Source organism: Setaria italica, chromosome IV (assembly GCF_000263155.2).
Source record: "Setaria italica strain Yugu1 chromosome IV, Setaria_italica_v2.0, whole genome shotgun sequence".
In the NCBI taxonomy this organism is placed as follows: Eukaryota; Viridiplantae; Streptophyta; class Magnoliopsida; order Poales; family Poaceae; genus Setaria; species Setaria italica.
In genome coordinates, this window is record NC_028453.1 from 29,648,864 (window position 1) to 29,663,632 (window position 14,769).

The 14,769-nt window shown below is 46.8% G+C and overlaps 1 protein-coding gene across 1 annotated transcript; it reads right to left on the reverse strand.

The window, feature by feature from the left end:
* Positions 1 to 13,998: 13,998 nt before the first annotated feature.
* Positions 13,999 to 14,388, reverse strand: LOC111257084. The gene has a single exon (XM_022826116.1). The coding sequence runs from the start codon at positions 14,386 to 14,388 to the stop codon at positions 13,999 to 14,001; it is 390 nt and encodes a 129-aa protein (XP_022681851.1).
* Positions 14,389 to 14,769: the final 381 nt, after the last annotated feature.

Genomic DNA, 14,769 nt, shown 5'->3' on the forward strand with positions numbered 1-14,769 from the left:
CAGGAACCTCTATAAATAGAGGGGTGGGGGCGCCCTAGGGTTTACACCTTTTTGGCGAAACACACTTGCCGCGCCTCCCACGCCCTCGCCTGTTGCAACTCGCGGATCTAGCAATCCGGCTTGCGACGCTTCCTCCCTGCACGTGTGGATACCTTGGAGGTGTTGCGCCTGCAACACTTGGACGAGCCATCGACGAGCCGCCGACGAGCCACGACGAGCCGACGACGAGCCGCGGCACCGGAGGCGATCTTGCTGCACGTGGACGAGCTGCTGAGGAGCTGCTGGACGTGATCGACTACGTACGACTATGTGATCGTCTTCACTGCACCGACGCATATCTACATCTTCCGCACCAGTAGTGCGTCGAGTGGTAATCCCGTGATCCTTATACGGCAGTTCTTCCTGGTTATACGCGGTAGAAATTTTGATTTGCGCTAGTGTAGCCTACCTCGTATCCCAACAGTGGTATCAGAGCCGTAGCTGCTTAGTTTTGGATTCGGGATGTGTGCATATGGAGATATGCGAGTTCTCTGTTTGATCTATGTCCTGATTTCGTGCCCTTGCTGCAATGGTAGTGTAACGACATACTCCTACCGGTCGGTTTCCGCCATCGGAGTTAAGTGATACACGTAAATCCAGTTGCAGTGAGGGAAGATCAATATGATTGGTCAAATCGAAATCCAGGGTCATACGCCAGGCGCATTAGATGTGCAATAGTAGATGGGATCTACTGCCGGGGTCGGGATTTTTGCCGTATGCGTATGCTTCGGTAAATCAGCCGTAACTTTTCGGTACGATCTCGGATCGGGGCGATTTTTATACGAAAATTGATCTACAGAAAAAGTTACACATGAATTTCAACCGCTTCGCCGTTTTCGGCGAAATTAGATTTCCCAAATTCGGCTTGGAAGATGGAGTTTCGGGCCTCCGAAGTTTGGAACATTAGGACGCCTAACTCTGTTTTGCAGGATGCATGTATGTATCTTGTGATCAGTATGGCCCCCTTGTGTATGTGATGCATGTGTGTAACTCATTCGTGACCTGCGTGTCGCGCGTACGGCAACACGGCAGGAGCCATATGTGTTGTCACTTTATTGTATTTAATGGTCTGCGTACCAATCTGTGATGATCCAAGCAACTATGTAATCTTCATTACTAGATTCTTTACTAGCTATTAGGCGTAATAGCATGCTCTAGTTCTTGGAGGACTCATCACCAGGAGGATGGCGCACATGGAACATGGAGATGGAGATCACCATGGTGAACAGGTTCTATGGAGATGGAGATCACCATATGAAAACGGGCCATACTGTGTCACAACTGTGTGAATGCTATTCTGTTTATGTTTTACTTTCTGCATGCTGTGATGTTAGAAGTAGAACGATCCCTCACAAAGTTTAAGTTAGTATGCCCTCCCAACTAAAACTTGCACCGTCCCATGTCTTGTACAATTAGTGGTGGGTCTATGAAATTAGGGTGCCACTAGTTTTCCTTGACTAGACGGGTTTGTATCGGACACTTACACGCATAAGGGTTGGTTTGCTTAACAAGGTTATCTTAACGGTTAAGGACCTTGGGGCATAAAGGTTGGGCACCGAGACATAGAGATGTCACCCAACAACAGGAGTCATATGTTGATATGATTAGCAAAAGTTGCTTACCGATCTACCTCGTTTGCTAGCGGTGATGCTAAAGCTCACTAGTGGACTTGTTAGTTGTGGATCCTGAATCACTAAGTTTCAATAGAGGGATATTGATTTTAGTGGGAGTAGATTTTGTTAAAATAGTTTAATGTAATTTGCTCTATCATGGATACGTTTGTCTTAGTGTATTTTGCATTACTTTTGTTGTAGATTAAATGGCACCTAGCAACACCACCGCATCGTTTGCTTTGCGTTCGGTCCTTGAGAAGGACAAGTTGAATGGAACAAACTACTCGGATTGGATCCGTAACCTGAGAATTGTTCTCAGGGCTGAGAAAAAGGAAGATGTTCTAGACACCCCACTACCACCAGTACCTGCTGATGATGCATCTGCTGCCGTTAAGGCTGCTTACAAGAAGGCATTTGATGCTAATCTTGAGGTAAGCTGCCTTATGCTTGCTTGCATGGAACCCGAGCTGCAGATGCAGTTCGAAACAAATCATGAGGCACACGATATGATCGTGGCGCTCAAAGACATGTTCCAGACACAGGCTAGGACCGAAAGTTCAATGTGTCCAAAGCCTTTCTGGAGTGCAAGTTAGCAGAAGGCGCAGCAGTAGGACCACATGTAATCAAGATGGTTGGTTACACTCAGCGATTGGAGAAGCTGGGCTTCCCAATGGGCAAAGAGTTGGCCACTGACTTCATTCTTTCCTCTCTTCCGCCTAGCTATGGGAACTTCATCTCGAACTACCATATGCATGGGACGGAGAAGGGTTTGAATGAACTGTGTGGTATGCTCAAGACAGCAGAGGTGGACATCAAGAAAAGCGCTAGTACCAGCCATGTGATGGCCGTACAGAACAAGCCTAGCTTTAAGAAGAAGGGAAATTCTTGGAAGAAGAAGGGCAAGGCTGGAACGTTCAAGCCAAACCCAGCGCCCAAGGTTAAAGCTGGACCTGGACCTGCTCCAGACAAAGAGTGCTTTTACTGTCATGAACTTGGTCACTGGAAGAGAAACTGCAAGCAGTACCTAGCTTCGTTGAAGAATGGCGGAAGTAAGAGTACTTCTACCTCAGGTACGCTTGTTGTTAATGTTATAGACAACATATTTCTCGCTGATACAATTATTAATTCTTGGGTATTTGATACCGGATCGGTTGCTCATATTTGCAATTCGATGCAGGGAATGATAAGAAGTAGAAGCGTGGAAAGAGGAGAAGTTGATTTCCGCGTGGGCAATAATGCAAGAGTTGCTGCGTTGACCGTCGGGACGATGCAACTCCACCTCCCGTCAGGATTTATTATGGAGTTGAATAATTGTTATTTTGTTCCTAGTTTAAGTCGAAACATTTTGTCTCCTTCATGCTTGATGAAGGATGGTTATTCATTTGCGAGTGAAAACAATGGTTGTGTGATCTCTAAGAATAATATGTTTATGGCTTTTGCACCCATTGTGAATGGATTGTTTGTTTTAAATCTTGATAGTTCACCTGTCTGTAATGTAAGTGCTAAAAGGCCTCGGCCTAATGATTTGAGTCCTACCTACTTGTGGTATTGTCGTTTGGGTCATATAAGTGAAAAGCGCATGAAGAAGCTCCATTCTGATGGACTTCTAACTTCGTTTGATTTTGAATCATACGAGACATGTGAGGCTTGCTTGCTAGGCAAGATGACCAAGACGCCTTTCACAGGATTTCCTGAGAGAGCAGTAGACTTGTTGGAACTCGTACATAGTGATGTATGCGGACCAATGAGCACGACGGCTAGAGGAGGATTCCAATACTTCATAACTTTCACTGATGATTTTAGTAGATATGGCTATGTCTACTTGATAAGGCACAAGTCTGAAACCTTTGAAAAGTTCAAGGAATTTCAGAATGAAGTTGAAAATCAGTGTGGCGAGAAAATTAAGGCCTTACGATCTGATCGTGGAGGTGAGTATTTGAGCCACGAGTTTAGCAATCATCTAAAGAGTTGCAGAATTGTTCCACAACTTACGCCGCCTGGAACACCTCAGAGAAACGGTGTGTCCGAGCGACGTAATCGAACTTTGTTAGACATGGTTCGATCAATGATGAGCCAGTCGGACCTACCGTTGTCATTTTGGGGATACGCTCTAGAAACAGCAGCTTTCACACTTAATAGGGTACCATCTAAATCCGTAGTTAAGACACCATATGAGATATGGACTGGAAAGGTTCCTAGTTTGTCTTTTCTAAAGATTTGGGGATGTGAAGTGTTTGTCAAGCGACTTCAGTCGGACAAGATCACACCCAAGTCGGATAAGTGCATTTTCGTGGGATATCCAAAGGAAACTTTGGGATATTATTTCTACAACCGATCAGAAGGCAAAGTGTTTGTCGCTCGGAACGGGGTTTTCCTAGAGAAAGAGTTTCTCAAAGGAGAAGAGAGTGGAAAGACAGTGCATCTTGAAGAAGTTCAAGATGAGCCGATCGGGCAAGAATCAATGAATGATGCTAACGTAGCAGAACAAGTTGAGATACCCATGGCAAGAGAAGCACCGCCACAACCACGAAGGTCGGCAAGGCTCCGCGAAATGCGGGAAATGTTATTGTTGGACAATGATGAGCCTGCGACATATGCAGAAGCAATGATGGACCCAGACTCTGAAAAATGGCAGAGTGCCATGCAATCCGAAATAGAGTCCATGGGAGACAATCAAGTTTGGAACTTGGTTGACCCGCCTGATGGTGTTAAAGCCATAGAGTGCAAGTGGATCTATAAGAAGAAAAAGGACATGGATGGAAATGTTCACATCTATAAAGCACGACTTGTCGCAAAAGGTTTTCGACAAGTTCAAGGAGTTGACTACGACGAGACCTTCTCGCCCGTAGTGATGCTTAAGTCCATTCGGATTATTCTAGCTATAGCTGCATATTTCGATTATGAGATATGGCAGATGGATGTCAAGACAGCTTTCCTGAATGGAAACCTAGCTGAGGACGTGTATATGATACAGCCCGAGGGTTTTGTCGATCCGAAAAATGCTGGAAAGGTATCCAAGCTTCAGAGATCCATTTATGGATTGAAGCAAGCATCTAGGAGTTGGAATATTCGTTTTGATGAAGTGGTCAAAGGGTTTGACTTCACCAAGAACGAAGAAGAGTCTTGTGTTTACAAGAAGGTTAGTGGGAGCTCTGTAGTATTTCTAATCTTATATGTGGATGACATATTATTGATTGGAAATAACATTCCTATGCTTGAGTCCGTAAAAACTTCACTGAAAAATAGTTTTTCGATGAAGGACTTAGGGGAAGCAGCATATATTCTGGGCATTAAGATCTATAGAGATAGATCGAGAAGGCTTATAGGTTTGAGCCAAGATACTTATATTGACAAAGTGTTGAAGCGGTTCAGCATGGAAGAGGCAAAGAAAGGGTTCTTGCCTATGTCACATGGCATACATCTCAGCAAGACTCAGTGTCCTTCGACTGCTGATGAGCGGGATCGCATGAGTAGAGTGCCATATGCCTCGGCTATTGGATCTATCATGTATGCAATGATAAGTACTCGCCCAGATGTTTCATATGCGCTAAGTATGACAAGCAGACACCAATCTGATCCAGGTGAGAGTCACTGGACAGCGGTGAAAAACATTCTTAAGTACTTGAGAAGGACTAAAGATATGTTCCTCGTCTATGGAGGTGAGGAGGAGCTCGTTGTAACGGGTTACACCGATGCTAGTTTCCAAACCGACAGAGATGATTCAAAGTCACAATCAGGATTTGTGTTCACGCTAAATGGTGGTGCTGTTAGTTGGAAGAGTTCCAAGCAGGAGACGGTGGCCGATTCTACGACAGAAGCCGAGTACATCGCGGCTTCGGAAGCCGCGAAGGAAGGTGTTTGGATAAGGAATTTCCTCATTGAGCTTGGTGTGTTCCCAAATGCGTCCAGCCCATTGAATCTCTACTGTGATAACAATGGGGCAATTGCGCAAGCAAAGAAGCCAAGGAACCACCAGAAGAACAAACACGTAATGCGGCGATTTCATCTCATTCGAGACTTCGTTAACCGGGGTGAGATCAAGATATGCAAAATACACACGGATCTGAACATTTCTGATCCGTTGACAAAACCACTCCCGCAGGCTAAGCATGATGCGCATGTAAGAGCTATGGGTATTAGGTACCTTCTAGATTGACTCTAGTGCAAGTGGGAGACTGTTGGAGGTATGCCCTAGAGGCAATCATAGAGATGATGATATTCCATTTGTATCCATGATTTGTATATTGTGTTCATTGAATATCCATTAAAGGCTACTTGAATTGATTTGCAATTATGTGAATTGTATGTGAAACTCTTTACTTGTATGGTTATTCTAAAGTTGTCCCTAGTCGGAGTTCATGTGAGAACACACATGAATATTAGACTAGCATATGTATTAGTTGATGACTATGTTTCACAAGTCATGGACATGGAGATGTTGAACTAATAATGTGGACACATGTGGAGACATGTGTTAGGACTGACCCAACACGAGAAGTAGTTCTCTCTTTAAACAACATATACGCTTTGTCCTTAGACCTGAGACTGTCGCATGTATTCTAGATGTGGATCGACCTACTTAGGGGCTATCAAACGCTATGCCGTAACAGGGTAGTTATAAAGGTAGCTTTCGGGTTTGTCAAGAAGCATGCTATGAGACATGGTCAGTCAAGATGGGATTTGCCCCTCTCTGATTGAGAGTGATATCTCTGGGCCCCTCGAGTGATCGGATCCGAAAATGCATGGCCATGCTACGTACGGTTAAGAGTTAACCTACAAAGGGATTCCGAATCACAGGATCGAGAAAGAGCGGTCGGCTTGAAGCTATACCAAATATCGTGAGGCAAAGGGAATAGCATGTATATTATGTTGTGATGGTTCATCTGATATGATCTTCGTGTGCGTATAGGAGTTGGCACGTCTTGCTAGAGGCCGCTACCGACTATTGGGCCGAGTAGGAGTACTCGGGCCATGTCTATACGTATCCGAACCCATAGGGTCACACACTTAAGGGGCTGGAAGCCCAATTCGGATCTGATCCGAGTTGGATTAGGTTTAGGAGTACTAATGGGCCTCGGATCCAGAGGCCCATCAGGAACCTCTATAAATAGAGGGGTGGGGGCGCCCTAGGGTTTACACCTTTTTGGCGAAACACACTTGCCGCGCCTCCCACGCCCTCGCCTGTTGCAACTCGCGGATCTAGCAATCCGGCTTGCGACGCTTCCTCCCTGCACTTGTGGATACCTTGGAGGTGTTGCGCCTGCAGCACTTGGACGAGCAATCGACGAGCCGCCGACGAGCCACGACGAGCCGACGACGAGCCGCGGCACCGGAGGCGATCTTGCTGCACGTGGACGAGCTGCTGAGGAGCTGCTGGACGTGATCGACTACGTACGACTACGTGATCGTCTTCACTGCACCGACGCATATCTACATCTTCCGCACCAGTAGTGCGTCGAGTGGTAATCCCGTGATCCTTATACGGCAGTTCTTCCTGGTTATACGCAGTAGAAATTTTGATTTGCGCTAGTGTAGCCTACCTCGTATCCCAACAGTGGTATCAGAGCCGTAGCTGCTTAGTTTTGGATTCGGGATGTGTGCATATGGAGATATGCGAGTTCTCTGTTTGATCTATGTCCTGATTTCGTGCCCTTGCTGCAATGGTAGTGTAACGACATACTCCTACCGGTTGGTTTCCACCATCGGAGTTAAGTGATACACGTAAATCCAGTTGCAGTGAGGGAAGATCAATATGATTGGTCAAATCGAAATCCAGGGTCATACGCCAGGCGCATTAGATGTGCAATAGTAGATGGGATCTACTGCCGGGGTCGGGATTTTACAAGACTGAGAGCTTCACCCCCATGACTTCATACAAGAATAAATGGGATGATGATTGGAACTGCTTTTGGTTTTACCACATTGTTGAAGTAAATCCTGAGGCTGGTACCAATCCTCTTGTTTGCAAGAAATTTCGCCAAATACCCAAAGACATGTCTTGTGAGATTGAAGACCATGACACATCTCGACTTTTCATGGTTGCCGTTCAAAAGCTGGCGAAGTCATACGGCACGCGCGAGCTAGTTGAGGAATATTGTGCTATTAAGATTTTTCCTGTCAGAGCCGGTTGGAAGGATTTCTCTAGCCCAATCAAGATTCCTGACTTCGCTCGCAGTTTTAGTTTGACGAAGGATGGTTGGTTTTTTCTACTATTTTTATCTTCACTTAACTTCTTTATGTCAACTCTGTCTTTTTGTTCTCTACTCTTATTTCCTTTCGAACGTTTCCACAGATATTGATGTCAAAGATGCGGACGAGAGGGCCAACATCATCTTGGGTCTGGAAAGCGCCAAAGAGTATAATGAATTAGAGAAAAGGCTAGACGGTTCTCGCAGTAACCGCGTCTTCGAGTTCTTTGAGATTTCGAGTGGCACACATGGAGCTACATTACTTCACAAAGAAGCTACGCTAAAATGTGCTCTTAAGAAAGGCACCACTACGGATGAAGCTGCCGCCCCTCCAGCCCCTCACCTCAAAAGACAAAGCAAGTGTAAGAGATCTCCCATGCCTCACGACAACAAATACTCTCACTCTGAGCCCGCTATTTCTGCTGAAGTTGTTGTCGGTGTTTAGACCCAGCAACCTACCGAGGGGTACCCGAGGTAGTGTTTCATGCGTGGGACTTGTCGAGATCACGAACTCGATGGTGAACTCGAACACACGATTTAGATAGGTTAAGGCCGCTTATGTCCCGTGATACCCTACATCCTATGGGTTGGTTGGATAGTATTGATTGAAGTTGTTTGGAGGGGTCCCTGCCTCGCCTTATATTGCCGAGGGTAGGGTTACAGGTTAGTTATTTATAAGAATACTAGTTGGATTTGACTAGAGAATCCTACTCTAATTGCTACGAGTAGTTTACTAATCCTCGACTAGTTCTTATCCTCCACGTAGACCACACCATCCTACACCGTAGTCTCTATGTATGACACGTCTTGGTGTACAGCCCCGTATCTAGGACTGTCCAAACCTTCTAATGAACCCATAGATGTGTGGCTAACAAGCTCCCGAGTACTTTTTAGTCAAATGTAGCAGTCCCGAGTACTTCTGTAGACGTCTCTGACTAGTTTGTGATGCTCCTCTGAGTACTCCATCGGATTAAGTCTTCAAAGGAAACTCGAGTACTATCATGCAGCTAGAATGTGCTCAAGCCTCATTTAATTTGGTCTTAAATCTTTATATAGAAGTGCGATGAAAATCGCACTCCATATGGAGTAGCCCCCAAGCCTTAGCTTGAATCGAAGAATCAGGTTGAGGGTCAATCTTGTAATTTCACATCTATTTTACCTTAAAAACCCAAAAGAAAAACCTTTTTAGCCGATGGCCACGTGGCACACAGCCCTCGAGCCGTTACATGACTAGTTTGGGTATAAGGGTCAACCATTGGTCAACATGTCCATTCGTCAATAGTAACCTTATCTCTTCCGAAAAAATTGGAAACCGTCCAGAGATAACTGAGGGCTTTCAAAAATATGGAATATTCCCCGTTAATTTCGCCTGTCGGTTAATAGTGTTGCAGTTATAAATAACGGAGGAATTCGTCCCTTTTATTTCACCTGAGCCATTCTGCCTATTCGCCTTCCACACTGTAGCCCTAGCGCCACTGCATGCCATTCTCGAGCTCAAGTGCCATCCTTCCCCACTGCCTAGCCCCCATGCTTATGCGCAAGAAGACCCTTGTGACAATGGCACCTAAGAAAACATCGTCCAGAAAGGCGGTAGAGAGCAAGAAGCAGAAGGCAACCAAGAATTGAAGGAGAACCAACTGCTGGCACTGAAGTACGGCAAGACCAATCAGACGGCGCCATCGAATCAAGCCTGCTCTTGGAAGAAGTCCGTGATAAAGGATGCGGACATCCAGGTGTTGGTGGATGCTGATCTTTTCCAAGAGCAGGATTTCATCTACTGGAGGGAGGCCCACAGCAACCCGTGGCCCATGGAGAGCTTCTCCAATGAAACAGTCATCTTTGCACACTTCGTTGAGCAAGGTTTGGCTTTGCCTTCCTCTAATTTCTTCTATGGGCTCTTGAGGTATTACAATCTGGAGCTAGTCCACCTCAATCCCAATTCAATCTTGCACGTCGCCATCTTCATGCATCCCTGTGAAGCATTCCTCAGCATTTAGCCACACTTCCAATTATTTAGGAAGTTCTTCAGAGTTAAACCCCAGCCTCGAATGGATCATACTGAAGTAGTCGGGGGGGGGGGGTAGGGGGCGGGGATCCAGTTTCGGGAGCAAATCAAGGGCCAATACTTGGATTATGAACTCATAGACTCCCACTCTGGCTGGAAGCAATGATGGTTCTACATTGGAAACCATAAGCCCCGTCTTCCCAAGGTGACTGGCCATCATCTAGTATGGAACAACTATTGGTTGGATGAGCCAAGTACTGCGGATAGCTTCCAACTGCCATAGCTGATTGCGAAGATCACAGCGCTCAAGAGGGAAGGACTGACCGGCATCGGTGTGGCTGTCAGCTTCATAAGGAGGCGAGTCTAACCCCTGTAGCTGCACTGCACATGGGGGTACGACTACTCGGGTCCCAATGACCCGTCCCGGATGACATCAGAAGACTTATCCGTGGACAAAATGATGGCCCGACTGAGGCGCTTCTTCAAGAATGCCAAGGCGATCCCGATAGTTGTCCGAGAACACTGTGCTGCCAATCCACCAAATCCCGTAAGTACTCATGGCCTGCAGCCCCCGAGTACTAATTTTTGTACTTTGTTAAGTTGCTGACTTGTCTTTTGTTTGCAGGATGAAGTTCACTTGTATTTGCTCCAACCCTCCTCCACCTGGACCAGATGGCTCTAGTGCCGCTCCACGCATACAGACCCTTGCGGCTATAAAGAAGGCAATGGAAGAGGAAGAGGAGGAGAAATTGGAGGATTTGTCCTCCTTCAGCAACTCTGAGTCAAAAGCTGCTAAAAAGTTCGATGTCAAGCCTCGTCTTTCCAACAAGGTGGGGTCATCTTCCGGGACGTCCAAGTGTGAAGCTAAGGAAGACTTGGAAGTCAGATTGGCACCACCCACGAAGAAGGCGCGCACTGTCGCCGTCAAGCGGGTGGTGAAGAAGTCGTCCGCTGATGAAGTCCCTCATCCAGTAATTACTTTTGACTAAGGACAAGCTCCTGAAGATCGAGTACTTATAAGTTGTTTGTTTTATTGCCATGCCTAACTTTAATTCTGACATGGATGACTTGCAGGTAGTCGAGGAGGAGATAGAGACGAAGGAAATGACTATGGTAGTCATGCAGCAGGAGCTGCCTACAATAAAGGAAGTCATCAAGTCGAAGGATGACGAGGAGTCGTCCGCCACCAGGGCTAACCCTGTCCCGTCGCAGAGTACTCAAGGAGAGGAGACGACAGCTAAGGCTAGCAAGGATCCGAGTGTAATCCAGCGAGCTGCACCGAACAAGCCGTCGTCTACCGTTAAGTCAGTGCGTCTGCGGACTGGGCCCTCCATTAAGATAAAGAGGTCCACCAAGTTATCCGAATACTGATTGTAACTTGATTTCACTATGTGGTGTGTTTTTGACACTTGTCTTGTTTCAGGAAATCCGCCAGTGTGGACATCGGGGGCCCAAGCCCAAAATCTAGAGCTGATGGTGATAGCCGCTTAACCCTAGAGCTCACCTTGAAGCCCACAGTTCCACCACCAGAGGAGCAGCCCATGCTCGAAATCACTCCAGGCACGATATCCCTTGACGCGGCCCTTATGCATGATGTCATAGCATCGCTTAACGTTGTTGTAGTGCCAGCCCCCGAGCTGCCAGTGGTCGAGCCCATTGCGGCGAGTACTTCCATGGTGGTAGAGCAGTTGGTAGCCCTTATGCTAGATCCAGAAGCAGAGGTGAAAGTGGCAGCTGCTGGTGAAGTCGAGGCTGCAGTTGTAGCCCCCGAGCTAGAAGCTGATGTCAAAGCTGCTGGGGCGCTCCAAGTGCTAGCCGTCATCCCACCGTCCGCGGCGGGGCCATCGACTAGTCGTAGTGCGGCCTCCCTCTTGCCTTCGGAGGCTGGTCCATCAACAAGCCGGGCGCTGGTCCCTCTCAGTGCACCGAATGCCGAGGAGCACGAGGAGCATGAAGAAGACTGGATTGCTCTCGGGGTGGATCTGGATAAGATCCAGCTGATAGCAAACCCTCTGGCCACCATGGAGATGGAGGCCACGGTCTTGGAAATGCATCACCGTGTAGGCGAGTTCATAGAGGTAAGTTTTCTCCCTCTGTATTGTCTTCGAGTTTGAAATTGGTACTCATTCCTCATACGAGTAGTCATTCTGTTTTTGTAGAAATTGATTCAGCGCTCGCGTGAGAAGTCAAAGGTGAACCAAGGTTATGGAGACACCATCATGCGGGCTTGAACGCTGGAGCAGGAACTAGCCAAGGAGCGACAATCCTCCTCCCGACTACTTATGAAGTACGAAGGCCAAGCTACCCAGTACCGGAATATTGTGTAGAAAGCCACGGAGGAAAAAAACCACCTTTAGAAGCACAACAAGATGTTGAACCAACAAGTGGAAGGTAACGTGTCATCTCCTACTTGTCTTCGAGTACAGATTTGCACTTGACAATACTGACTTGCTCCTTGCCTTTGTTCTTGCAGAGCTCACCAAAGAAAATAAAGATCTCCAGGGTCATGCCATGGACTGGCAGAACTCATACTACCGAGTCTCGGATCAACATGATAAGTTGACCGCCTAGTACGAGAATCTAGAGCACAAGCTGGAGAAGGAGAAGAAGTTGCACGTGGATGGAGAATTCCAACTGGTGGATGTGATGACGAAAATCCGAGTGCAGGAGGCTGAGTTGGCGGCGACCAAACTTGCTCTGAAAGAGCTGAGAAAAGCCGCTCAACTTGTTGCTGACATGGTGGAGCTCCCAGAAGAAGGGGTGGAGCCCCATCCATTGGTGGAAATACTCAAGAAAGTACCCGGGAAGATCACCGGCTACATTCAAAAGATGGCAGAGTCAATCTACAAGCAGTTGCTGGCGATGGTGAAGTCTTTCTACCTGCAAGCTGACTTGGCTCCTGTGGCGGAAGGCATCACGAAAGATTGCTCTGATGAGCAGTTCCAACAGTATCTGCAGGAGATGGCTCCCATCGCCAAGGAAGTAGCTGTTAGATAGACCTTGAGTAGCTGTAAAAAACAATTATTGTAATATAAAAAAGTCATGAATATGAAATGTAAATTATTTGAAGTCTTGTCGCAATTTCTTGTTTGCTTGTCGACTTGTTTCAATCTTTTTGGTTTAGTGCATCTCACGAGCTACCCTGATGTTTTCTCGTGTGGTAGTTGTGAGTGCACACAAGGCTACTCTTGTGAGCCTCTTCAGATACACTATGTGGAGTACCTTTTAGGATCTAACCTCTTTTGCTGAGTGCAAGTACTCGGGTATCTAGATAGTCAGACTCTTTAGACGAGTAGACTCTTCAAGATATGTTTATCAGGAGCCTACCTTTACAACCTCTCTGGGTTGTTTGGGTGTTATGCTCCAAGGACCTGGAACTGCAAACTCGTTATTACAAGCTGCGACTAGACAGACTTGTCTAGAAAATAACTTGGGACACCTTCTTTTGTGAAGACCATCGATGGACAGACCTGCCCAAGGAGCTGACTAGCTCGGGAATTTTGTGTGTAGCTTGCTTTTGCAGGTTGCTTATTTTTCTAACGAGTTGCAATAACCTGAAAGATATGTGCGCAGACTTGTGAATACAAGCCGCGAGTTTGGGTGGGAGTATCCGGAGGAGCTGAATAGCTTGATGAGCTTTGCTTTTTGCAAGTCGTAATTGGGCAGACACTAGTCGTTTACGACAAAAGACAGCTCTGCTTTATTGAATTATAATTTATACAACTGAGGCTGATGGCCAATTTACATGAATATGTAAACTATGGGTAGAATCGACACAAGTGTTCAATGTTCCATGAGTTGTTGACTTTTTCGCCAGAGAGAGTTTGGAGCCTATAAGATCCAGGCCCAGTGACCTTGGAAATGATGAAAGGACCCTCCCAGGACAAATTTAGCTTGTGAAGCCCCTTGGTGTCTTAGATACGCTTGAGGAGCATGTCACCTATGTTGAACGAACGTTCTTTGATGTTGTGATCGTGGTAGCGGCAAATTCCTTCAAGGTACCTTGCCGACTGGACGAGTGCTGCATAGCGTGCTTCTTCGAGGCTATCTAAGTCCAGACGCCTTGTGTCTTTTGCCGCACCCTCCTCGTATTGCTCGACTACTGAAGATTTCCACATGATGTCAGCAGGGAGGACGGCTTTTGATCCATAGATCAGGAAGTAGGGTGAGTACCCTGTTGGCTTGCACCGCTGTGTGCGAAGCCCCAAGAGGACATTGGTAGCTCCTTGAGCCACTTGCCACCTTTTGCGTTGCCAATGTCGTGTAGCCTTTTCTTCAGAGCTTCCAGCAACATCCCTTTGGCGTGCTCAACCTGGCCATTGGCCAACAGATGAGCGATAGAGACATACCGGACATCAATCCCGCTATTCTCACAGTACTCCCAGAACTCGTGATTGATAAAATTTGAGCTTAGGTTTGTGATGATACGATTGGGGAAACCGTAGCGATGGACAATCTCGTCAAGGAAGTTGAGTACTCTGTCTGCCTTGGGATAGGTCACTGGCTCCCCCTCGATCCACTTTGTGAACTTGTCGATCGTCATGAGTACTTGGTTGAAGCCCCCGAGTGCCTAGGTAGAGGGCCAATAATGTCTAGCCCCTAGCATGCGAAGGGCCAGGAGGGTAGTATTGTGATCAACTTGTTGGTAGGGATGTGTTGTTGCTTGGCAAAGAATTTACACCCTCGGCATCGGCGGACTAGTTCTTCGGTGTCAGCAAGAGCTGTAGGTTAGTAGAATCCTGCTCTAAAAGCTTTGTCCATGATCGTTCTTGAAGATGCGTGGTTGCCGCAAATGCCCTTGTGGATCTCCTCTAGGATATCCTTGCCATCTTGGCATGAGATGCACTTCATGGGTACTCCTGATGATGTACCTCGTCTATAGAGCTTATCCCTGACTAGAACATAGTTCTTGTCGCACCGTGAG

Coding starts and splice junctions, on each gene's coding strand:
- LOC111257084 (XM_022826116.1), bottom strand. CDS start 14,388: ATGACGATCGACAAGTTCACAAAGTGGATCGAGGGGGAGCCAGTGACC.